The sequence below is a fragment of the Phocoena phocoena genome, chromosome 4 (genome assembly GCF_963924675.1).
Source record: "Phocoena phocoena chromosome 4, mPhoPho1.1, whole genome shotgun sequence".
Taxonomy (NCBI): Eukaryota; Metazoa; Chordata; class Mammalia; order Artiodactyla; family Phocoenidae; genus Phocoena; species Phocoena phocoena.
In genome coordinates this window covers 146,315,374-146,339,391 of record NC_089222.1, presented here as the reverse complement: position 1 = coordinate 146,339,391, position 24,018 = coordinate 146,315,374, and the positions used below count along the sequence as shown (strand labels likewise).

Below are 24,018 nucleotides of genomic sequence, written 5' to 3'. Positions count from 1 at the left end.
GGTATCCAGTTTTCGCAGCACCAGTGTTGAAAAGGCTGTCCTTTTCCCTTCATATGGTCTTGCCACCCTGTTCAAAATCAGTTGACCATATATGTGAGGGTTTCCGCCTCTCCCGTTGCGGAGCACAGGCTCCAGACGCGCAGGCTCAGCGGCCATGGCTCACGGGCCCAGCTGCTCCGTGGCATGGGGGATCTTCCCAGACCAGGGCACAAACCCGTGTCCCCTGCATCGGCAGGTGGACTCTCAACCACTGCACCACCAGGGAAGCCCTATATGTCTGTTTTTATGGTAGTACCATATTGTTTTGATTTGATTACTATAACTTCGTAGTAAGTTGTAAGTTTTGAAATCTCAAAGTGTGAGTCCTTCAGCTTTGTTTCAACTTTCTCTTTGAAGACTGTTTCCCTATTTGGAAACCCTTTAAATTTCATAAGAATTTTTGGATGGGTTTTTCTACTTCTGCAAAAGTTATGTGGGGATTTTGATGGTGATTCCAATGAATCTGTAGATTGCTTTGGGTAGTACTGGCATCTTAACGATATGAAGTCTTCCAGTCCATGAACTTGAATGCCTTTCCATTTGCTTATGTCTTCCTTAGTTTCCTTCAGCAGCGTTTTATAATTTTTATTGTACAAGTCTTTTGTTTCTTTGGTTGAATTTGTTCCTGATTAGATTATTCTTTTTGTCGCTATTGTAGACGGAATTGTTTCCTCAATTCCACTTTCCGAACGTGCATTGCTCGTGTATAGAAATGCCATTGACTTTGGGTTGTTGATCCTTATATTCCAACCTTGTTGAACTTTTTTTTATTGTGATAGCTTTTGAGTGGATCCCTTAGGATTTTCTACATACAGGATCCTGTCATCTGTGAATACTCGTAGTTTTCTTCTTCCTTTGCAGTTTGGATGTTTTTATTTTTCTTGTCTAATTGCTCTGGCTGTAACTTTCAATATGGTGTTGAATAGAAATGGCAGATAGGGCACTCTTGTCTTGTTACTGATCTTAGAGGAAAAGCTTTCTATCTTTCATGACTGAATATGATGTTAGCTGTGGGTGTTTCATATATGGTCTTTATCATTTTGAGAAAGTTCCCTTCTCTTCCTAATTTATTGAGTGTTTTTATCATGAAATGGTATTGAATTTGTCAGATGCTCTCTCTGCATTGAGACGATTTTGTGGGTTTTTTCCCCTTCACTTTATTAATGTGGTTGTATTACATTGATTTTCATTTGTTGCATTCCAGGAATAAATCTCTCTTGGTAGTGTGAGATTATACACTTGGTAGTGTATAATCCTTTCAGTATATTGCTTAATTTTGGTTTGCTAGTATTTTGTTAAGGATTTTTACCTCAATGTCCATAAGGGATATTGGTCACTAGTTTTCTTGTGGTGTTTTTGCCTGGCTTTGGTATCAGGTCGGGGGAATGCTGGCCTCATAGAGGTGTTAGGAAGTGTTCCTTGTGCCTCGGTTTTTTCGAAGAGTTTGAGAAGAGTTGGTGTTAGTTCTTCTTTAAGTGTTTGGTAGAATTTGCCAGTGAAGCCTTCTCATCCTGGATTATTCTTTGCTGGAAGATGTTTTAAAATACTGAGTCAATCTCTTAACTAGTTACAAGTTTATTCAGATTTTCTTTTTTTCCTGAGTCAGTTTTGATAGAGTGTGTGTTCCTAACCATGGGCTTGGTTTTTCTGCTGGAAGGCAAATAGGTATTTTTTCCCTTGCTAGTATTAGAAGTCTAGTAATACGGTTTGTGTGGCTTTTATTATTTATTTAGAGCAATGTCCACTTTGCTCTGTCTAGTGTTTCCAATGCTGCTATGGAGGAGCTGTTAACAGCTGCAACCATGGGCATTTTGAGGCACATTGCGAGTGAAGAAGTGACTAAGGAAAGGGAGCGGAAAGAGGAAGAGAGGCGGCGGGCTGAAGAAGAGAGGTGAGGGTGTCTCATCCTTGCAGTGCCCGTGGGGGTGGAGTGTGTGGATGAGGGGAGAACCTGCCCTGGCCTACGATGCTCTCGCTTTTGCCCACTGCACTCGTATCAGATCCACGGCTCGCCCTGCGCCTTCGTATGCTATGGCCCAGGGAGTGGGCAGGTCCCACCTTGTAAGCAGCAGCCGCTCCCCAGCCAGAGGGGGTGTGGGTGGTGGTCAGGGAACTGGAGTGGGCGTGGCTGTGTGGCCTGTCTGGTGGAACCGGAGGGGTCAGGCAGCACAACTCAGATCCCCGCTCTCAAGGTCACAGAGTGTGACGCCTGTTACTTCTTGTGCTCCTTTTCCCTCAGGTTGAAACAAGAGAGAGAACTGGTGTTAACGCAGCTGAGCCAGGACCTAGCTGCAGAGCTGACAGAGCTCGTGGTGACAGAACGTGTGAGGGAAACCTGCTCCCAGGAGTTGAAGTAAGTGAAGCGCTGGCACCTGCAGCGTGAGGCGGGTGGGCGGCTGGTAGGAGGGTTAGAGGCCCCGTGGCCAGGCTGGTCCAGCTCACGCTAGCTGGCTTTCATTTTGACAAGGAGCATATCTTCTGGTTAGCCAGACACTGACAGGCTGTCCCTGTTCTTGTGTGCGTTGCTTCCAGGGAGGCCCTCCCCTTCACTCTCATCCTCCTCGTTGACCCCGCCCTGGGCGTGGGGATGTGTCTGTCAGCAGAAGAATTCACTGGTGGTCTTCTCCACACCAGGTTACTCACCGTTAGTTTTTCTCAAGTAGAAGATCCTTTCCTTTGTTTCGTATGTTAAAAGATTCCTTTGAGCTATTTCACTTAAGAACTTTATTAATTTCAGTGCCAAGCTGCAGGGAAGAAAGAGGTTCAGTTGTGCTGGGAAATCTGTCCTTGCGTTTAAGTTCCCCTTGCGTTTAAGTTTAAGATAGGTCTGCAGCCTCTGGTGCAGATGGGGAATATAGCCAGGAGGCAGAGTATATTGTTTAATTAATATTTCTTTCCATTTCTATTAATTGGGAGTCTATTTCACTGTTTACTATAAGCAAGAGACCTCACAAATGATGGGTGTTTGTCTGTTCTTAATCCCAGGAAGGGGTATTAAGAGATATGTAGGGCTTCCCTGGTGGTGCAGTGGCTGAGAGTCCGCCTGCCGATGCAGGGGACACGGGTTCGTGCCCCGGTCCGGGAAGATCCCACATGCCGCGAAGCTGCTGGGCCCGTGAGCCATGGCCGCTGGGCCTGCGTGTCCGGAGCCTGTGCTCCGCAACGGGAGTGGCCACAACAGTGAGAGGCCTGCGTACCGCAAAAAAAAAAAAAAAAAAGAGATATGTAAAACCTAGGACTCATTGACGTGCAGGGAAACTGCTATTCTCTGCAGTTTCAGAAGACTTGGACTACAGCTCGGCCCAGGGCTGTCTCCATCACCACAGAGGACAGCTATCGGAAATGGGTCTTGCCTGTCTGGGCTTCTTTGACTTAATGGCTAAATATATTTGATAAAGGCCTCTGTGATCCCTTGGTTGATAGGATTTTGTTATAAAAAATCTCTTTCAGATTCTGGTTTATCTGAGGGCCACTGTCACATGACCTTAGGCTGTCAGCCTCTGTAGCCAGCTATCATATACTTGAGACATTTCTAATTGCAAACATCAGATGTTGTTGATGAGACGATATTTCAGTTGTCTCAATGGTCATTTAAAAATTAAATTTCTAACTATAAGATACAGGGTTATCTCTTGACTATTTATAAGGGCCCTGTTGGATCTATAATCTTGTACCCTGTACCACTTTAGTTCTTTTTTCTCTAAATTTCCAGATGTCTGTGCATTATATAAAGTGAAATCTTCAAGCTTTCCTTGCAGCAAAGATATCATTACATTTCAGTATCAAGGACGTGGACTCATGCTTTTAAGGCAGGCCCTCGGGGTGGGGCCTTGGGTGCAGTGTCTCTCATGCTGATTGCCCTTTTCCCTAGGAGTGCAGTGGAGACAGAGCAGAGGCTCCGCATGGCCCGTTGCTGTGAGGACGTCTGTGCACACCTGGTGGACTTGTTTCTTGGGGAGGAAATTTTTCAGACTGCAAAAGAGACCCTCCAGGAACTTCAGTGCTTCTGCAAGTATCTCCAGCGGTGAGTCCCGTGTCCTTACAGATAAAATCAATGCATACAGGGAGAGTCTTTTACAGAGATTATACTTTCAGAAACAGCTGACAATATGCACATGTAACATGTTCCTTCCTAAAGGGTATAAACTAAGTAAAGAATTAGATTGGGGTGGGGGGACCGCTCTATATTTCAACAGCCTTCTGCTGTTTACCCAATGTGCTAGACACAGGGAGAGGGCCATGAACAAGCCAAATGATAGCTGTATGCGCCCACATAGATGAATTTCTGAAACATAATTTATAGTGAAAGAAAGCAATTCTTAGGGAAATGTGTGCAACATACAAACTGTATATTCAAACTAAATGGATTGTTTTGGATTTATATATAGTAGTACAACCCTAAAGAAGGAAAATAACAAACATAAGCCCAGCATAGTGGTTACCTTTGGGAATGAGAGGGTGTGTGACTGAGCAGGGCCCGTGGGGATCAGCTGCTGGTCTTGGCCACCCATTCTCCACTGCATGGAAGGATGTGGGTGTTTGATTTATCATTAATCTTTAAAATGGGTGTACATGTGTTACATATGTTATATAATGATTCATTTCATAATAACGTTTAAAGAAAGTAATAGTGCACTTGACAGTTGCAGCCGTGTAAAAGGGGATTCAGTGAGAAGTGAGTCTCCATCCCACGAGGACCTCTGACCTTTGTGTGGTGGTTGGCAGAGGTGGGAGCACGTTCCCTACTCTGTGCCAAACTTTTCTTGACTCTCTGTGACATAGGGCGGAGACCTGACTGCAGCAGCACGGTGGCCTCTCCCCGTTGCCGTCAGTGCACTGAGGTGGCGTTGCCAGAGCACGTGGTAGATGACCTGCCTGGTCCCACTGGTAGACTTTCACATGGCTTTCTCTCTCTAGCTGTGACAAAGAGTGCTGCAGTGGCATCCTTGTGCAGACATTTCACACAGGTGCACACAGGTCTGGAGAGAAAATCCTGTCGGTGGTGTCTGCTGGGTCAAAGGGTGTATGGATCTGTGTTTGTATCCAGATTGGCAAGTTGGCCTCCAGAGATTGTTCACTCTTTTTTTTTTAATTAATTAATTTATTTGGTTGCACCAGATCTTAGTTGTGTCACGCGGGCTCCTTAGTTGCGGCTCGCAGGCTCCTTAGTTGCCGCTCACTGGCTCCTTAGTTGCGGCATGGGCAAACTCTTAGTCACGGCACGCATGTGGAATCTAGTTTCCTGACCAGGGATCGAGCCCAGCCCCCTGCATTGGGAGCGCAGAGTCTTACCACTGCACCACCAGGGAAGTCCCTCGGCATTCACTCTTAAGTTCAGTAGTTTCATTGCCCACCACTCATTCGTTATCATGCGTCCCCCATACCTTGAGTTTCAGTTCTGATCCATTTCTCAGCTTGAGAACTGTTGCTGAAAAAGACCTAAACGTACTGGCAGAAAATGTTTCCCATGTTAATGCTGGAGATGTTTTTGCCTTGTCCCCATGGCAAAAACACCCAGTGATGATACTTTGGTCTCTCCTCTAGGTGGAGGGAAGGCGTCGCAGCCCGGAAGAAACTGAGGCGCCAGATGCGGGCCTTCCCTGCGGCGCCCTGCTGTATGGACATGAATGACCGGCTGAGGGCACTGGTGCCCAGTGCAGAGTGCCCCATTGCAGAGGAGAACCTGGCCAAGGGCCTCCTGGATCTGGGCCACGCGGGGAGAGTGGGCATCTCCTGCACCAGGTCAGCAGCCCGGGGCCTCCTAAGTGCCTCCTGCCCCAACTGGCTTCATCGAGGGTGTGGATTAACGCGTCTGTTTGCAGGGAAGATGGGTGGAGTCAGAGGAGGTGAAGGCGGACGCAGGATTGCGTTTTCGGAGTGAGAGTTGCTCTACCTGCTGTGACTTCACCTGCCTTTTCCCCTTAAAACACTCCTGGTCCTGCCAATCGAATTTTCCCTGGAATTACCTGTTTCCTCCTTGCCTTCCTAGCTTAAGGACACATCGTGTCCATTCTCAGTGGTGGAGCCAGAGGTCCGTGTTGGCCTCACCCCCACCCCCACCCCGACCCCTCTGCTACCCTGGGTCTGCGGTGGCAGCATTTTAGCGACTCCCCCTCCTGCCATCAGGTCTCTTCTCTTACAGGCTCCCTCCCTGTGTCCCCTCGCATGGCCCTCCCTGCCGCTCCTCCTGGCCACCCCGCATGTACCCGGCTCCCTGCCCAGGTCCTGGCTTCAGCTGCCCAATCCTGGCCATGCAGGGCTCGGCCTCTCTCTTCAGACCAGGCCGCCGTCGCCTCTGGAGAGGAGCCTCCCAGTGGGGGACTAGGAAGACGACACAGAGGCCCAGTGGCAGCCCACCCTGCTGGGGTCTCGAGGCACATCTTGTCCTCGCCTGGGCTATCACCAGCTCCACGCCTCTAACAAACTTTGTGTAGCTGCCCACGTCCCCGGGTCCTGTGCCTGCGTCTGCGAGCAGGGTGGTGATGGTGCTGGCCTGTCTCTGATGTGCTGTGCGTGTCGGGGCCTTCAGCCTTGGCCTGCTGCCTCCTGGAGTCCTGGCTGTGTCACCTGTGTCAGGACGGCCCTCTCTCTGTCCCCTCCCCCTCCCTCCAGCACAGCCGCGCCGGCCCCTCTTCTTCCCCTCTGCCTCCTCCCCTGGTAGTCTTTTTCCATCCTACACGCTGACAGCTCGCTACGTGCATCTCCAGCCGAGGCCTCTTCCCCGCGTCCCCAGTTCAACATCGGAACCTAGTCTCTGCCTGGCCTGCTGCCCTCGGTGCCTCCTCTGGCTCACAGGATGCCAGCCTGTCCTCCCTGGGCTGGGTCACAGCTGGACTCAGATCCACCATCCCGCGGCTCTACCCTCACCACCTCCCCCACCAGCCCCTTTCACGTAGCCACCTGGCCCGTCTGCTGGCTTCCGCCCTTGACCCCTGCACCCTGGTGTCCTCACCACCACATCAGAGTCAGGTCGCCTCACGTCCCTGTCGACGTCCCCGGGCTGCTCTCTGAGTTCCTTCACAGTGGCCCCCACCCTGCCCTCTGGCTGCCCCCGCTGCTCTCCCTGTTCTCATTCTGTGTACCTGCCAGGCCCACTCCTGACTTGGTCTGGCCTGTCCCCCAGAACTCACAGGCTGGCGCCCCTATTTCCTTCAGTCTTTGCTCCCATATCACCTCTGACCACCCTGTGTACGTCCACAGCCTGCCCACCGCGCCTGTCACGCCGCCCACTAACAGAGGCCCTTCTCTCCCTACAAGGCGTGCGTTCTAGCGGGGCAGAATTTTTGTCTGTTTACTGCTGACCTGCCATGACTGGAACACAGTAGATAACTGCTTGATATTATGGAATGAACAAGTCCTCTGACTAAACTGTGTCTCTATCGGCAAAGGTTTCTTGGTCTCCTAAGTATTCCCCACTGGGAGACACTCACTAACCAATTACTTTGCACTCAGAACATCACTAAGCGCTTATCAGGTTCCTCGGTGGGTGCCGAGTGGGCCTCACGTAGGCTCTGTGTGGTTCTTCCTTCGCAGGTTAAGGTGTCTCAGAAACAAGGTGGCGCACCAGATGAAGGTTCAGCACTTCTACCAGCAGCTGCTGAGGTTGGTCACCCCCCGCCCGCCGTGTCTGCTGCTGCTGCCGGGGGCTCGTGTGGTGGCTCACCTGTGGTGCTCTGTCCCTTCCAGTGACGCGGCATGGGCACCCCTGGACCTGCCATCCCTCGTGGCTGAGCACCTCCCGGGGGGGCAGGAGCGCGTGTTTTGGAAGCTGGTGCTGGTGTTGCCTGACGGAGAAGAGCAGTCCCCAGGGAGTCCTGGCAGGTCAGGCAGGTCTCCCCCTGTGGGGCTAGATGCTCAGCAAGCGGCCGGGAGGCGGGGTGACTTCTCCAGAGCATCTGGCAGCTGAGTGCTGCACACGGGGGTGGCCGGGTGTCAGCCAGTGTGCTCCTCTCCTCCTGGGGGCCCTGACGCCTGCTCTCATTTTGATGCTCAGCTTTGCAGGCTGTTTTGTTTGTTATTTGAAGTTGACGCTTTAGATTATTCACATTTTTATTTTGTATCGTTGGCAACAGTCTTTGTCCAAAAACATTTCAGACTTGATTGTGACTTAAAGCTATGCTGAGGTATGCCTGCTTCATTTTAGACTCTTGGGGAAGACAGTTTAGTTTGTTTGCTATAGTTCCATTTTTTCCTTAGGTAAAAAACTTCGGGCATTTTTAAAAAGAGATCGAAAAAGTTGACATGCCATTGTTTCTTGTAACCAAGTTGCTTCCAGAAACCATACTTGAGCGGTACGCGGGCCTCTCACTGTGGTGGCCCCTCCCGTTGCGGAGCACAGGCTCCGGATGCGCAGGCTCAGCGGCCATGGCTCACGGGCCCAGCCGCTCCGCAGCATGTGGGATTTTCCTGGACCAGGGCACGAACCCACGTCCCCTGCATTGGCAGGCGGACTCTCAACCACTGCGCCACCAGGGAAGCCCCAGATAACATACTTTTAAAGCAACTACGGAACATGTTACTTTTCTTTTTTAGATGTAATTCACATATCATAAATTTCTCCCATTTAAAGTGTACATTTCACTGGTTCTAGTATATTCACAGAGTTGTATAACCATCACAACTATCTAATCGCAGAACACTTTTTCACCTAAAAAAAAATCCATGCCCGTGATCAGTCCATCCCTTCTTACCTGCAGCCCCTGGCAACGACTAATCTGTTTTCTGTCTCTATTCATTTGCCTATTCTGGACATTTCATACAAATAGAACCCGAAAACACGTAGTCTTCTATGCCTGGCATCTTTCACTTGGCATAATGTTTTCTAGGTTCATTCACGTTGTAGCATATATTAGTCCTTAATTTTGTGGCCGAATGATATTTGATTGCGTGAATATATCACATTTTATTTCTCTGTTCACCAGTTGATGGGCATTTGTGGTGTTTCCACTTTTTGATTATTATGATAACGCTTCTGTGAACATTGACGTGTAAGTGTTTGTGTGGAGATATGTTTTGCAGTTCTTTTGGTTATATACCTAGGAGTGGAATTGCTGGGTTGTGTGGTAAACTCTAAGGACCTTTTCTGTTGCTCAGAATCTTGTCTTAGTGCTTCAAAATCATAAATCATGGGGCTTCCCTGGTGGCGCAGTGGTTGAGAATCTGCCTGCCAATGCAGGGGACACGGGTTCGAGCCCTGGTCTGGGAAGGTCCCACATGCCGCGGAGCATCTGGGCCCGTGAGCCATAATTACTGAGCCTGCGTGTCTGGAGCCTGTGCTCTGCAACAACAGAGGCCGCGATAGTGAGAGGCCCGCGCACCGCGATGAAGAGTGGCCCCCGCTTGCCACAACTAGCGAAAGCCCATGCACAGAAACGAAGACCCAACACAGCCATAAATAAATAAATAAATAATCTTAGATCACATTAGAATGAGTGTCCTCTCAAATATATAACCCAGTAGAGTTCCTAACTCCATTTAAAAAATCACAGCCTGTTTATTAGTTCAGATCACCTTTATAGTAAGATTTGGTGTATGTGTATTTACATCTGTGTAATATTTCTCTTTGTAGTTCACATTTAGGATTAGACTCTCCTTCAAGTGTTATTTTCTTTTATTCACAGAATTCTAGCAGATTGGTTAAAAGTCAAGTTCATAGGAGATGATGGCTCAGTGGATGACACACACCGTGATGGTGGGATTCAGACACTCACTCTCTTTCACACTCTGAGCAGCAAAGGGAATCAGACAGTTTCTGTCAGTGTGTGCGTCAAGGTGAGTGACCGTCACTTAGTGTATTTACTTCTGGGATTTTCTCATTTGCGCTCACTCCCAGATGTGATTGGAGCCATATAACTTCCCTGAAGTGGCCCTGAAACAATGTGGGAGGCTCAGAAGCAAGTGTCCTCTCTGTTCCTCCTTGCATCTTGACGACATCCCATGCACACCCCCTTGGTGTGAGAGACCAGGCTAGATTCTCGGGAGTGCAGTGAGTCTTAACTCTCTTGGGTCACAGACCTCTCTTTGAGAACTTGGTGAAAACCCAGAACAACCCTGAAAAGTCCATATGTTCACCTATAATTCAGAAGCCCTGAATTCCACGGACCTCTGGTAACTAACCCAAGAGGGATGAGACAGAGCATTACAAAAAAATGCAGTGGCTGTTGCATCTCATATGGTCTGTCAGCTGCTGAAATCTTTGTTAAATAGCTTCCTGATATATCAGGTCTTACCAAAAGACTAATGTTTTTTAATCCTATGCAGTTTTCACTTAGGTTCAGTAGTGGGCATTTCAGGTTTTTGTTTTTGTTTTACATTAAAGTTGTCCTCAGTTTTTGATTATAAGTTCTAATTTTCTTTCCTTTCGTTTCCTTTCCCTTCCTGCCTTCCTTCCTGTCTCTTTCTCTCCCTCCCTCTCTTTCTTTCTCTCTCTCTCTCTCTCTCTCTTTCTTCCTCTCTTTCTCTTGGCTGCGTTGGGTCTTCGTTGCTGCACATGGGCTTCCTCTGGTTGCGGCGAGCGGGGTCTACTCTTCGTTGCAGTGCATGGGCTTCTCATTGCAGTGGCTTCTCTTGTTACGGAGCACGGGCTCGAGGTGCGCAGACTTCAGTAGTTGTGGCACGCGGGCTCAGTAGTTGTGGCTCATGGGCTCTAGAGCACAGGCTCAGTAGTTGTGGCACACGGGCTTAGTTGCTCCACAGCATGTGGGATCTTCCCAGACCAGGGATCGAACCCATGTCCCCTGCATTGGCAGGCAGATTCTTAACCATTGCGCCACCAGGGAAGTCCCTAATTTTTGTTCTTTATAGGTATTTGTGCAATACTGAGCTTAATTGGTTCCCTGAGAGATACTTGTTTAATGAGAACCTGTTTCCTCATTAGATTCAGACCTGCATAAATGAATTTGAGGTTTTACTGTGTGTGTTCAGAAGTAAAACCAGATGTATATTTTATTTACTTAGAAAATAGCAGTGCAGGGCAGGAAGTGTGGGCTTCAATGTTGAGCAGACCTGGTGTTGGTAGCTGCTGCTGTGGCCAGCTGTCCGACCTGGGCCTGGTGCCTCCCATAGTGTGGCGATCACGACCGGCGGCACGCTCAGAGCGGGGCCCAGTGAAAGCGGCCCTGCCCACCATGTCCTGACCCGAAGTCTCCACGCCTGACCTCTGCTTTTCCTGACAGGCACGTTCATGGCACACCCGGACATCTGCATGCAGCACTGTAGGGCATGTTCCTCCTGTCCTTGGAACTGCTTCAAACTGTAGTTTGACTCTAGAATTTTTGTTTGTGTCTTTCCATTTTAATACTATTTATTGTATTTCTTAAACGTGAAAGTAATACATATATAAAACTAAAAACACAAGGAAATACAGAGGAAGTATAAAGATTATAAGAGCCATCTAAGCTCTCACCATTCAGAGGCAACAGAAACATCCTGGGGCGTGTTCTTCCCTTTTTCCTATGATGACAAAGTCAGACTTCACCTACTGGACAATTAGTGTGTTCTTGCCTTTATTCTTAAAATTTTAAGTCAAAATAATACTTGCGTGTAGTTAAAAACTCAGATAGCACCACATGATGTATGATGAGAAATCGCAGCCCCTGCCCCTTCTTCTAGCTCCTTTCCCCGAGGCTTGACTTCTGTCCTGTTTCCATGTCATGTCCTTACACTGCCATTTCTCTTATTTATCCACTTTAGATGTTCTCTGCCGACTTTGCATGAAAATATGTGTATTAGTTATCTATTGCTACATAGCAGGTTACCTCCAGATGTGGCAGCTTTGGGAATTCCCTCGCGGTCCAGTGGTTAGGATTCTGCGTTTCCACTGCAGGGTGCCTGGGTTCGACCCCTGGTTCGGGAACTAAGACCCCGCATGCTGTGCGGCACGGCCAAAAAAAGCAAAAACCAAAAAACATCCAAACGTGGCAGCTTTAAATAACAAACGTTCGTTACTCACAGTTTCTGTGGGGCAGAAGTCCAGGTGGGGCTTAGATGGGCCCTCTGGCTCAGGGTTCCTCACCAGGTGTAAGTCAAGATGTAGGCCAGGGCTCTGGTCTCCTCGGAAAGCCCACGCTCGTGGTTGTTGGCAGGATTCACTTGCCTGCAGGCCACGCCACGTGGGCTTCTATGAGGCAGCTCACAACAGGGCATCAGCTGGCTCCCATCAGCTGAGCAAGCTGGCGTAATCCCTTTGTAGCCTAATCTTAGAGGTGGCACCCCATTATGTTTGTCTGATACCGTTAGAAGCGTGTCACTGGGCCCAGCTCACACTCAGGGCAGGTGACGGTGCACGGACATCAGCTCGAGGAGGTAGCATCGTGGGGGCCATCCTGGGGCTGCACACCCCACTGTGGGAGGCGTGAACTCTTAATACCCCAGCTCCTCTCAGCCTCCCCACCTTCCAGGTGGCTACATCGTTACTTTATATTATCTCAGCAAGCGGGGCCACGTGGGTGCGTGTGTTGTGTGTGCGCGTGCGTGCTGTGTGACGGCTATTTGCCCCAGAACCGGCAAGTGTTCTGTGACATTTGTTTATTTTTTTGCAAGTAGTAGTTGTCCCATTATCTTACTTAAGTAGTTTTATCTTCATCTTTCGTTCATATTACCCAGATGTGCCGGAACATGGGCTGTGCATGTCTCAATAGAGTTTCCTAAGTGTTCTGTCACTTCACCTTGTCCCTCCCTCTGAGAAGGTGCCACCCTCCTGCTCCCCTTGAGGCGGATAACATGTCCCACGCTGTGGCTTCAGCCGGGCCCTCCAGACCAAGAGCTCGGTCCCGCTCTCCCACCCCTAGCTCTGGCCCTCGTGGCCGGGCGCCGCCTGTGGGTCAGTGCTCTTACTCATGATGTGGTTTTGCCAGGGAGGGAGAAGCCAAAACACATAGCCTGGGGCCACACAGCTGCTCCGCGGCGCCACTGCGCACAGGGACCCTTGAGGGCCAAGTGAGTTACACAGACGGAGCGCAGTCCGACGCATCAGGCCCTTACGCGGTGCTGCCATTGGCGGCAGCAGCAGCAGCGCGTTTTCTTGGTTTAGTCTCTTGTTGGATGGAGCACGTTTTCCACTTTCTTCCAAAGGAAGAATGCGTGGGAGGAGAATTTTTGGCATTCTTGCCTGTCTGAAAATGTATTTACTCTCACATTTGCTTCATAGTTTAGCTAGGTTTGTAGAATTATGGATTGAAAGTTATTTTCCTTCTAGTTTGCTCCACTGTCACCTGCCATTCAGCTTTGCTGTTGAGATGTCTGAAACTGTTCTGTTCCTTTCTCTGTGGCCCACTTTGTTTCTCTTTGGAAGCATGCACTCTGTCCCTGGGGCCCTGGTGCTGACTTCCTTCCCTCATGGTTTGGGCCTGGTGGGTCCTTGTGGGCTGGAGACTGACGTTTTTGCATCTTGATGACATCCGCTTTCCTTCTCATTGATTCTCTTCTCTCTTGAACTCCTATTAGACTGATGTTGGCCTCATCAGTTGAGCGTCTGAGCCTCTTAATCCTTTCTATCCCATTTTCTCTTGTTTTTTAATACTGTTTTCTGGGAGATTTCCTTGACTTTGTATTCCAAATGTTCTATTGAGTTTTTAATAATATATATATTATTGATTTCCTTTTTCTTGTCCTTATTTGACTTTTTCATATCATCTTATGACTGTTTCCAGAGGCATCCTCAGAGGAAATTAGGATTTTTGCATAAGTTTTCTATGTGCCATGCGGTATCTGTTTCCTTTGGGTTTCTTTCTTTTTTCTTTTTTTTTAATTTAAAAAAATTTTTGGCTGTGTGGGGTCTTTGTTGCTGCACACAGTCTTTCTCTGTTTGCAGCGAGCGGGGGCTACTCTTCATTGCAATGCGCAGGCTTCCCATTGCGGTGGCTTCTCTTGTTGCGGAGCACAGGCTCTAGGTGTGTGGGCTTCAGTAGTTATGGCACGTGGGCTCAGTAGTTGTGGCTCGTGGGCTCTAGAGCACAGGCTCAGTAGTTGTGGTGCACGGGCTTAGTTGCTCCACGGCATGTGGGATCTTCCTGGAGCAGCAATCCAACCCGTGTCCGCTGCCCTGGCAGGCAGATTCTTAACCACCAGGGAAGCCACCGGGGAAGTCCCGGCCTACTCGTTTTTCACAAGCCTGTTTGAGGTGACTGTTAAGATTAAATTGCTCCAACAGAAGTCTAGCCAGAGGCTGCATTACCTGTGACTGATTTCCGTACTAATTCTCGGCCTCACGGCGGGAGGCTGACCTGGCGTGAGGTGAGCATCTGGCTCTGCTCACTCTGGGACCGAAGCTCACTGTTGATTTGTCCCCTGGTGCACCCATCTTGATGGCCTGGCTGCTGTTCCAGGTGGCCCACGGTGCTCTTAGCGACTGTGCCCTCGATGCTGTGGAGACACAGAAGGAGCTCCTGGGAGCCAGCGGGCTTATGCTGCTGCTTCCCCCCAAAGTGAAGAGCGAGGACGTGGCGGAGGAGGACGTGTACTGGCTGTCGGCGTTGCTGCAGATCAAGCAGCTCCTGCAGGCCAAGCCCTTCCAGCCTGCGCTTCCGCTGGTGGTTCTTGTGTCCAGCCCAGGAGGGGACGCCGTGGAGAAGGAAGTGGAAGCTGGTGTGTGAAGGCAGTTCCATTTATGAGCTGGCATGTTAAATAAGTGGGTAGAGCCGGGGGTATGAGAAAGTGCTGGCAGTGTGGTGTCTGGAGTCATGTGACAGCAGCTGCTGCAGTGACTGGGGGCAGGGCTGGGCGGGGTCGGAGCAGTGAGATGCCTTTGCTGGCCTGCAGACCTCTACCAGGAGACAGGTGACCTACGTCTGTTTGTCTTAAAGGTCTGATGCTACAGGATTTGATTTCAGCCAAGCTGATTTCAGATTATACCGTTATTGAGATCCCTGATTCCATTAGTGATTTACAAGGCACGACTAAGGTAAGGTTTTATCATTTTTAAAGGTCCGACAAGATATTTTCAGTTTTTTCCCTTTCACTCTATCTTGAATTTAGTGTATGTTACTGCTTGCATCTTTAATTTTATGTTTTGACAGGAAACTTTCTAAAAATGTAAGCAGAAATCAAAATAAAAGATAAAATTTGCCCACAGTTCTGCTATTGGCAATAAATTAAATTGTTTGTGTAAATTTTTTTAGAGGTTTTGTTGTTATGGATTTAAAATATGACAATTCATGTCTTGTATCTCACGGTCAGATGTATAATTATTTTTGTAAGTGGTTGTCCTTGGAATATGAAGAAATAATGTCATCAGAAGTTTCCTTAAAAAAAGGAAGTCTGTGCTGACAATTACATTTAGGCAAAGAAATGCCAGGAATTAAAATAAAAGTAATAACTACAGGAGGAAAGATAACTACAGGATGTGAAAGCATCCAGGCATGTGGTGAAGCTGTTAGCCCTTCTAAGAACGGGAAGACGTGGCTTCCTTTTCTGTGTGAGGTGAAGAGGATGTGTAGGGCTGGTTTCCCCTGGGCCTCCAGCCCTTGCGGGGCGGTCCTTCAGGCCACGCTCCTCGGGGGCGAGGGGCACGGGAGCCCTTCTCGGGGTCCCTGCTGTGTGGGTCTCCAGGGCCCTGGGAGACTGCAGTGGAAGCTTCTGCTCCCCTTCCTGGTGTGGTTGAGAGGCCGCTGCTCCGGCGGCACCTGCTGTGGCAGCTGTGGGCGGGGCGCCTTCAGGAATCTCTTCCTGAAAAGCAGTGTGAATTGTTGAACCAGATCTCCCCACTGTCTTTCCTTCCCAGGTTTCGCAGGCTGTGCAGTGGCTGGTCTCGCACTGCCCCTGTGCCCTTGACCTTTGTTGCCAGACCCTCATTCAGTACGTGGAAGACGGGGTTAGCCGGGAGTTTAGCGGCCGGTTCTTCCACGACAGAAGAGAGCGGAGGCTAGGCGGCCTGGCCCCGCAGGAGCCAGGTGCCATCATCGAACTGTTCAACAGCGTGCTGAGCTTCCTGGCCTCTGTAGTGTCCTCCGAGCAGCTCTGTGACCTGTCCTGGCCTGTCGCTGAGTTTGCCGAGGCAGGGGGCAGCCGGCTGCTTCCTCACCTTCACTGGAACACCCCGGAGCACCTGGCCTGGCTGAGGCAGGCTGTCCTTGGCTTCCAGCTCCCACAGATGGACCTTCCGCCCCCGGGAGGTGCGTGCTCGCGCTGAGGGGTCCTGGCTGGGAAGCAGTGTGCTGCGGCCGAGTTCCCCGCCTCCTTCGCGCTGTAGAGACTCCCTGGCCGGTGTCGGGCACCAGCGTGAGGTGGCCCTTCTCCACCGGGCACCCCGGCCCCACGCTGCGCCCGTCCGCACTTGCCTTTGGATTCAGGAGTCAGGACGAGCTGGGGTTCTGTGGAGTTAGCCCTGTTGGCCCTTCACCACCATCTGAGCGGTCTGTGGGTATCTGTCCAGTCTCGGGAGGAAGGTGTCAGGAAGAGTGCTGCACCCAAGGCCTGGGACTCCTCAGTTAACAGCAGGTCCCATCCTGCCTGTGCCATGGCATTTGGGACCAAAAGGCATGGGGACTGTGCAGTCCTGTCCCCACGCTGCTGGCTCTGCTGGGGCCACGGCACTCAGTGCTGCTTTAACACCAGTGTTCCTTCTTTGTCAAAGGAGCTCGTTCTGTGGCTCCGGCTGTGCCCGAGTGAGGCTTTTGGGCTGTTCTCACGTAGACTTTATGGGTCCCTGTGCTGTGAGGAGGCTGCCCCTTCCCTTGCTGATGCTGTTAGGAGGGAACAAGGCTGTTTGTGCTCACGTGGCGCAGCACATGGCCTTAGCAGGGCCGTTCTGCTTTAGGCCATTGGAACAGAGGCCTCAGGCTTCATTCTGAATTTTGAGGTGCGCTCTCCAGTAGGTCTAACAGACATCTGCTACTGAAGGAACCCAATGGGGAATACACTGCACTGCGCAAATCCTCTGCCGCGAGCTAGGCTGGGGCTCCCCGAGAGAAGCCCGTGCCCCTGGGACCAGACGTCCCTGAGTGCTTGGTCAGATACGGGTTCCTGCATGCACCTGCAGGCCTGTGCAGTCGGAGCCTCTAGGATGGATCCTTTGTTGTGAAGTTTGACCTGGGTGGCTGCATCCCTTACCTGGACGTGGGGAGGGAGATGTTCTTTCCTTAACAGCTGTGGTTCTGTTGTATTCAGAGTTGAAGGCAGACTTCTCGGCTACGGAGTTGCCTTTTCCTAGGAAAATACAGAGTGAAGAACATGGCATGTAGATTTGCACCACGGTCTGTGACTCATGTGGCGCTTTCTCTCCAGCCCCCTGGCTCCCCGTGTGCTCCATGGTTGTCCAGTATGCCTCCCAGATCCCCAGCTCTCTCCAGACGCAGCCTGTCCTGCAGTCCCAGGTGGAGAGCCTGCTCCGTGGCACGCACCGCAGGTGGAAGAGCGGGAGCCCCTCCCCAGGCCGGGGGGCGCGGCCCTCAGTTGCTGAGATCCCGTGGGATGACATCATCGCCTTGTGCATCAACCACAGGCTGAGGGACTGGACACCCCCCAGGCTTCCCGTCACACCAGGTAGTTAGTGCTTGGTGCCGTGGGCCGGCTCCTCAGGAGACTTTCCTGGTCCAGTTTCAGCAAAGGAAGATGTTTACTTGATGGTTGTTTCCTTACTGCGGGTCCCCACCCTTCCTCTCCTTAGGGCTACCTCTCCAAGCCAGTGACCTCCAGGTGACTTATAAACATTGGGAAGAGCTGAGAAGGTTCCAGGAGAGCCTGCATTCATCTCCCTGAAATGGGCCCCCGAGGCTGGCTTTAGAGAGACATCTCTGAGTAGTCACACTGGCCATGCAGGTCTGGACGTGAGCCTCTCTGGACCTTGAATGACCCATGGAAGCTTGTAGCATATGTAGCTCAAGCATGGGAGTCACATAATTGTGTGACTTTAATCGGAAGGGCTAGTCCTTAAGTCAGTGAATTTAAGCAGACATCAAGTGGTCACCTGTTGCTCTTTTGATATTCTTTTCTCTTCTTATTTTTGTATCGTTTTCTCAGAGGCACTGACTAAAGATGGTCAGATATGTGTGTATTTTTTTAAAAACCATCTGAAAAACTACGACGTTCCTTTATCGTGGGAACAAGCCAGAATGCAGACGCAGAAGGAGCTACAGTTGAGTCAGAGCTGGTGAGATCTGTGTTCAGTGTGCGTTTCTGTCATCCCACAACCAAGAGAGTGAACTGCATTCTCTGTAACAGAGTATACAGCAGAAATTCACATCCTATACATGAAATCCAGCCCATTGTGGGGAGATTCCGACATGCTGGAGGAACAGATCATTCCCATGTAGTAGAAACTGTTGTAGAGCAGAGGGAAGCAAGCATCGCATTTCATTTATTGGACAAACCTGACCCTGAAGTCGTAACATAACCAGGAGAGTGCAGACAAAAGAAAGCTGTTGTCTGATCTCACTTACAAACCTGGTTCAAAAATACTAAGTAAGATGTTAGCACTTGCAGTTTTGCAGTACGTAAAAAACTCACAGGCTCGCTTTATACCATGCTCTACAATATCAACAGCAGTACACAACTATTTGTGTAATTTGCTGCCATAACAGAAAAATAAGCGGTCATTTCACTAGGTGTTGAAAAGTTTTCCTTAAAATTTTTACCCATTCCTTCTCCCTCTCCAAGAAAACAATTCATACCCGTTCTGATAAAATTTCCTACGAAACTTGGGTAGAACAGTTCTTTAGCTTGATAGGGCTGTCTGCCATAAAACTCCTAACAAACCCCATGCTTCTCGGTAAAACATCAGAAACACTGAAGTGAGAGCCAGCCTTGAGCTGCCCTGACATCACTGCTGTCCACTGTTGTCCTGGAGACCCTGCCCGGTTTAGGGCATAAATAACCAAGAGAGGAGGACCAATTATTTCCAGACAGTAAAACTGTCAGTTCAGGATCACCGACAGTCATACCCTTAGAACTGTTCGGCATTCAGCAAGGTGACCAGACAGACCAACCTACAATGCACAGAAATTCTCATCCACAGCAGTAACAAATCTAGAACATATGGACACCAACTGACCAGGAGAGGCGCCAAACCCCTGTGAAGGGGATTCTCAGAGCCCTGAAGGTGCAAAGAAACCTTGAATAAATGAGGGGCAGGCTAGGCTTTGCTGACTGGAGGATGCAACGCTATAAAGATGTCAGTTCTCAAACTATAAAGTCAGGGCATTTCTAATCAAAAGCCCAAAAGGATGTTTCCGCCTGGTCTTGACAAGTTAATTCTAGAATTCATCAGGATGAGAAAATGTGTAGCAATTGCTGAGAAAATTTTGAATAAGAATAACAAGGAAGGTCTGCTCAGCTTGATCTCAAAACATATAATGAAGTTACAGCAGACAAATGGGTCAGGATAGAAAGTGCAAGAGCAGAACCATATGTGATAAAAGCACCACGCCAAACGCGGGACATGAGTGCAGAGAGGACAGACTTCGGCCTCTGTTTAGAAAAAGCATTAGACCCTCATCTCCCGCTGCTGTAAACATTACTTCCAGGGGAATTCCCTGGCGGTCCAGTGGTTAGGACTCAGCGCTTTCACTGCCCAGGGCCTGGGTTCAATCCCTAGTCGGGGAACTAGGATCCCACAGGCCTCGCATCACAGCAAAAAAAAAAAAAAAAAAAAAAAAAATCCAGATGGATTTAGGAGCTACATGAAAAATAAGAACCTTGCCAGTATTAGGGAAAAACAGAGACTGCTGATGACCCTGGAATGGGAAGCAAAACTCAGAGTAGAGACGCTTCGGGAGCCTTGCTGCCCAGGAGAGGGGAAGCTGCTGCAAGGCAGAGGCTGCCCTTCCTCTGCGCCTGTGCCTGACCCCAAAGCACCCCACTCTACCTGATGCCAGAGGAGCCCTTTCTCCCTCTCTTTCCTGACCGTAAGCATTTCAAAACGTGTACTTACAGTCTGGGGATAAGATCTTTTCATCCTTCTGCAAACAAGCTTCGCACTCCGTTTCTTCACGGGCACCACAAAGGGAAGAGAGGTGTGGAGCGCGGCCGAGAGGGGCGGATTCCTGGCACCGACGACCTGATGCACAGAGCCTCTGCCCAGGAGCTCCTGGCCCAGTGTCTGTCCAGCAGCCTGCTGCTGGAGAAGGAGGAGAGCAAGAGGTGAAGCCCGTTTCCGGGGTTCGTTTTGTCCTTTAGGCCGCTTCATGCTGGGTTAGCAAGGATCCCAGGGACGAGACTGTTTAAAAAAGAAGGCAGGTCAGACGTGTGAAGGATAAGCTCTTTGAGGACAGAGGCAGTGCCCTCGATAGTGTGCCTTCGACTTTTATTATTTGAAATCGGTTTTGTTGATTGTTTATCACTGAAAGTCCCGAGTCTCCTAGTGGGGAGTGAGTGTAGCTGGCTAACTAAGCCTCTGTGGCACGTGGCTGGCACGCTCTGCCCGTCTGGCCAGCCTGGGCGTTGGGGCATTCCCACACTGCGGCTATGCAGGAGCTGGATAGAGCAGGGCTTCCCTCTGCCTCTCCCACCACCTGTGTTCATGGTTTTACTGAGGAAGAAGAGACGGCAAGAAGGGAGTTTCCACTGTCGTCCTCATGCCTCCCTCTACCCTGTCCTCTCCAGCAGCCTCCGTGTCCAGCCAGTAGGCAAGGTCAGCCCCTCCCCTTGGCCCACCTTGTGCTCACTTCTGGCCTCTGCTCGCATCTACTCAGTGAGGACCTCCTTACCCATCTCACCAGTCCTCCCTGTCTCCATGTCTCTGCCTTGTCTTTCTCGTCTTCAGACGTCTCCTTTGTCTGTCTCACCTCACTAGAGTGTCAGCTGCCTCCAGCTGGGCCTTGTCTGTTCTGTCTCAGTGCTGTGTCGCTGGTACCCAGAATGATGCCTAGCATTTATTTGGTGGAGGCTTGATAAATATGTGTTGGGAGAGTGAATGAATGTGTCATGATTTCTAAAAGTAGATTTTCCTAGGTCTGTATCATTTAAGCAGTTTGGACCAGATTATATTTCTTTAAAAAACAAGTATATGGAGTGGACAGCTCTGGAGTATGTTAGGTGTCAGTGCGATGTTATTTTGGGTTAATTTTAAACTAAAGCAGCAATCCATACATTTTGGATAATCCAAAGAGATCCAAATTAATTATAGACACGTAATAGCAAAATAAGCCAGAGAAGATAAACCAAGTGAGAGAAGTACAAGTAATGTTAAAAACCAGTTGTTTTGGATAAATGCCACCTTTTTCATTAAATATAAATCAGTTTTATAAGTTAAAGAGAAGATACTAAATTTTTTTAAACAGTGCTTTTCTGCTTCTTAGTTGATGTTATAACTTAGTTCCACCCTTAGTAAAAAGCAGAGCTTTAAAAGATTTAAAGCGTATATAGGAGAAAAGTGAGTGACAGTTAAATTTTTGCTTCCTAATGCTCAAATGTTTCAGGTTTGAAGATCAACTTCAGCAGTGGTTGTCAGAGGACTCGGGAGCATGTACGGATTCAACTTCCCTTCCACTCTACCTTCCTCAGACTCTGGTGTCTCTGCCTCAGACTGTCGAACCTGTGATGAAAACATCTACAACTACTAGCCTTCAGGTGAGAAGAGAGTACATTTGGCATTTATATTAGACTTAACAACTGAGAGAATGACTGGGAAAAAAGTAATGTCTCGAGTCATCGTATGATGTCATGATGACCAATAAATTATTAGCTTAAATTAGATCTTTTCTTAAACTTAATCTGTCAGTATTATAGTGGCCCAACTAATTCCGAGTTTCTGCTTATGAAATGAATGAAGAATGGAATTGAAACATGCTTAAGAACTGAACAAAACCCATAACCATGTTATGCTGACATGCAGTAAAGTTTGGAGGAGAACAACAAAGGTGACAACAGTGGTTCGGTTTATGGAGCACAGACTGTCCAAGCTTTGGCATCACCCGGACCTCCCTTCTGGTATTAATTTTCCGTGAGGAAAATTAATGAATGAGGAGGGTATGCGCACAGAAGTCAAGGGCCTCACCCAAGAGTGTTCAGCTGGTCAGTGGCAAAGCTGCTTTTTAAAGCCAGACCCAGCTGGCTCCGAAGCTCAAGGTCTTTCTACTTCACCATTCTTCCTTCAGTGATAAAAGAAACAAAAGCAGAGTTTATATGTATAATGCTGGACAGGCGAAATGTATGCTCCTGGATTGGCTTTTAGGAAGCCCTTCAATTGCGGAGAAAAACAAATTAAGATGACATACTATTTCCAATTATTAGTTTGGCAGATACACCTTAAAAATATTTGTACCCTTTGACTTAACAATTCTGCCCTAAAGAAATTACTGATGACAAAAGTTAATGTATTTGTTCACTGTAGCATTAATTATAGTACATGAAAGTGGAAACTAAACATCCAAAGATGAGAGTCTGGTTCAGCAATTACAATACATATGATGGCATAGTTCATAGCTCTTGACAACGATATCTTATAAAAACGACTAGAAGTTGTTCATGGTAGAATCAGAAGTGGAGGGACTTCCCCGGTAGTCCAGTGGTTAAGACTGTGCGCTTCCAATGCAGGGGGTTTGGGGTTTGATCCCTGGTAGGGGAACTAAGATCCCACATGCCATGCGGCATGGGCAGAAAAGGAAAATTTTAAATATAAATAAAGAATCAGAAGAGGAAACATTCCATGGCAGATGATGGCAACTGTATGTGTATGTGCTGGAAGGGGCTGGAAGGATGTGTGGTAGATGCCAAGAGAGGGATTTGTTGAGCCTAGCAGGCCCCAGAAGAGGTTTCTAACGTGAGTCAGATCCAGTGCCTTTAAAGAAAATATATCTTGGCTTGTGGGTATCCCAAAGCTATTTTTGGTTTCTTTTTTTGTTCAAATAGAATGACAGGACAGGGGAGCAACTGCAGATGTCAGAGGCAACAGGCACGTCTGTGACCGAACGGCTGAAGCGCCTAGAAAGGCTGATCCGGAGTTCAAGGGCAGAGGACGTTGCCTCTGAGCTCCATCTCTCTGCACTACTGGACATGGTGGACATTTGAGCTGCTGGACCTGAGAGAGGGTCTAGAAGATGTTCTTTTAACTCAAAATAATGTTATTCTCAGATGCTTGATGCATGTTGGAATGTGATTATTAATCATGCAAATAAACCACTGGAATATCTAATGAGGTCTTCCTCAGTTTTCAGAATGAAAGGTTGTTTTCTCCTGTGTAATGTCTTTGATACTCTTACCTGTTTTCATGATCTCTTCTGACTGTTGTGCACCAACACATGCTCTTACATTTCAGTGCGTAACGGTGGTCATTCATTGTCCTAGCAACAGTTGCAGTCCCTGATGTGCCAAATCAGTAGTGCAGGGATGAATAAGGTGCAGGGACCCTGCCCACCCGGCCTGCCCTGCTCACACCTCAGAGAGCCAACAGGTGTACTGAGCCAACTGCATGTGTACATAGCTCTCCGAGGCATGGGGCATGTGCCTGCATTGGAAGCAGGGGGAGACAAGGGGACTGGGCAGAGGACAGAGCAGAATTCTTGGAGAGGAGTGCAGTGGTATACCCAAGAGGATGTGATGAAAACCTGGAGGTGCCAGTTTGGTAGTACTGCCAAGTGAGGGGATAGGCCAGACCGCCGAGACCCTTGCTGCTTTACTGTGAGTGCTATGGGAATCAGCTATTGGAGGATATTAGGCAGAGAAGTGATTTGGTCACATTTTGTTTCAAAAACTGCATATGGGGAACAACAGTGAGACAAGCAATGGATCTCGAAAGGAGGACGCTGCAGCTGTCCAGGCGAACGAAGACGGGTATAATCCTGAGGCTGCCAGCAGTTGGTGTGGAGAGAAGGGATACATTTGAGCCATAGACAGAAAGAGGCATTAACAGACTTGATGCGGAGTATGACCGTCAGTCTTAAATTGGCACTCAGCATCTCCCTACCATATCCCACATCCCCTGGAGTCTCTGAGGGAACTATTTCATCTCTTCTTGTTCTCTTCAAATCTACAACATTCCTAGATGATGACCTGCTGCTTATTTCATTGTGAAAAAAGAAGCACTAGGAACAGAACTTGCTCATCCTA

The 24,018-nt window shown here is 48.9% G+C and overlaps 1 protein-coding gene across 1 annotated transcript in view; it reads left to right on the top strand.

Annotated features, from left to right (window-relative positions):
* Positions 1–23,107, top strand: part of MCM3AP (minichromosome maintenance complex component 3 associated protein) — a 42,308-nt gene extending 19,201 nt beyond the window's left edge. The window contains exons 14-28 of the mRNA XM_065876142.1: positions 1,799–1,930; positions 2,279–2,392; positions 3,911–4,063; positions 5,584–5,781; positions 7,573–7,641; positions 7,726–7,860; positions 9,660–9,810; positions 14,364–14,622; positions 14,841–14,938; positions 15,758–16,148; positions 17,260–17,517; positions 17,995–18,124; positions 19,906–20,112; positions 21,390–21,540; positions 22,822–23,107. Of these exons, the coding sequence (XP_065732214.1) occupies positions 1,799–1,930; positions 2,279–2,392; positions 3,911–4,063; positions 5,584–5,781; positions 7,573–7,641; positions 7,726–7,860; positions 9,660–9,810; positions 14,364–14,622; positions 14,841–14,938; positions 15,758–16,148; positions 17,260–17,517; positions 17,995–18,124; positions 19,906–20,112; positions 21,390–21,540; positions 22,822–22,980 (2,605 nt within the window). The 3' untranslated portion in view covers positions 22,981–23,107. The remainder of the gene's footprint in view (positions 1–1,798; positions 1,931–2,278; positions 2,393–3,910; positions 4,064–5,583; positions 5,782–7,572; positions 7,642–7,725; positions 7,861–9,659; positions 9,811–14,363; positions 14,623–14,840; positions 14,939–15,757; positions 16,149–17,259; positions 17,518–17,994; positions 18,125–19,905; positions 20,113–21,389; positions 21,541–22,821) is intronic.
* The last annotated feature ends 911 nt before the right edge of the window (positions 23,108–24,018 follow it).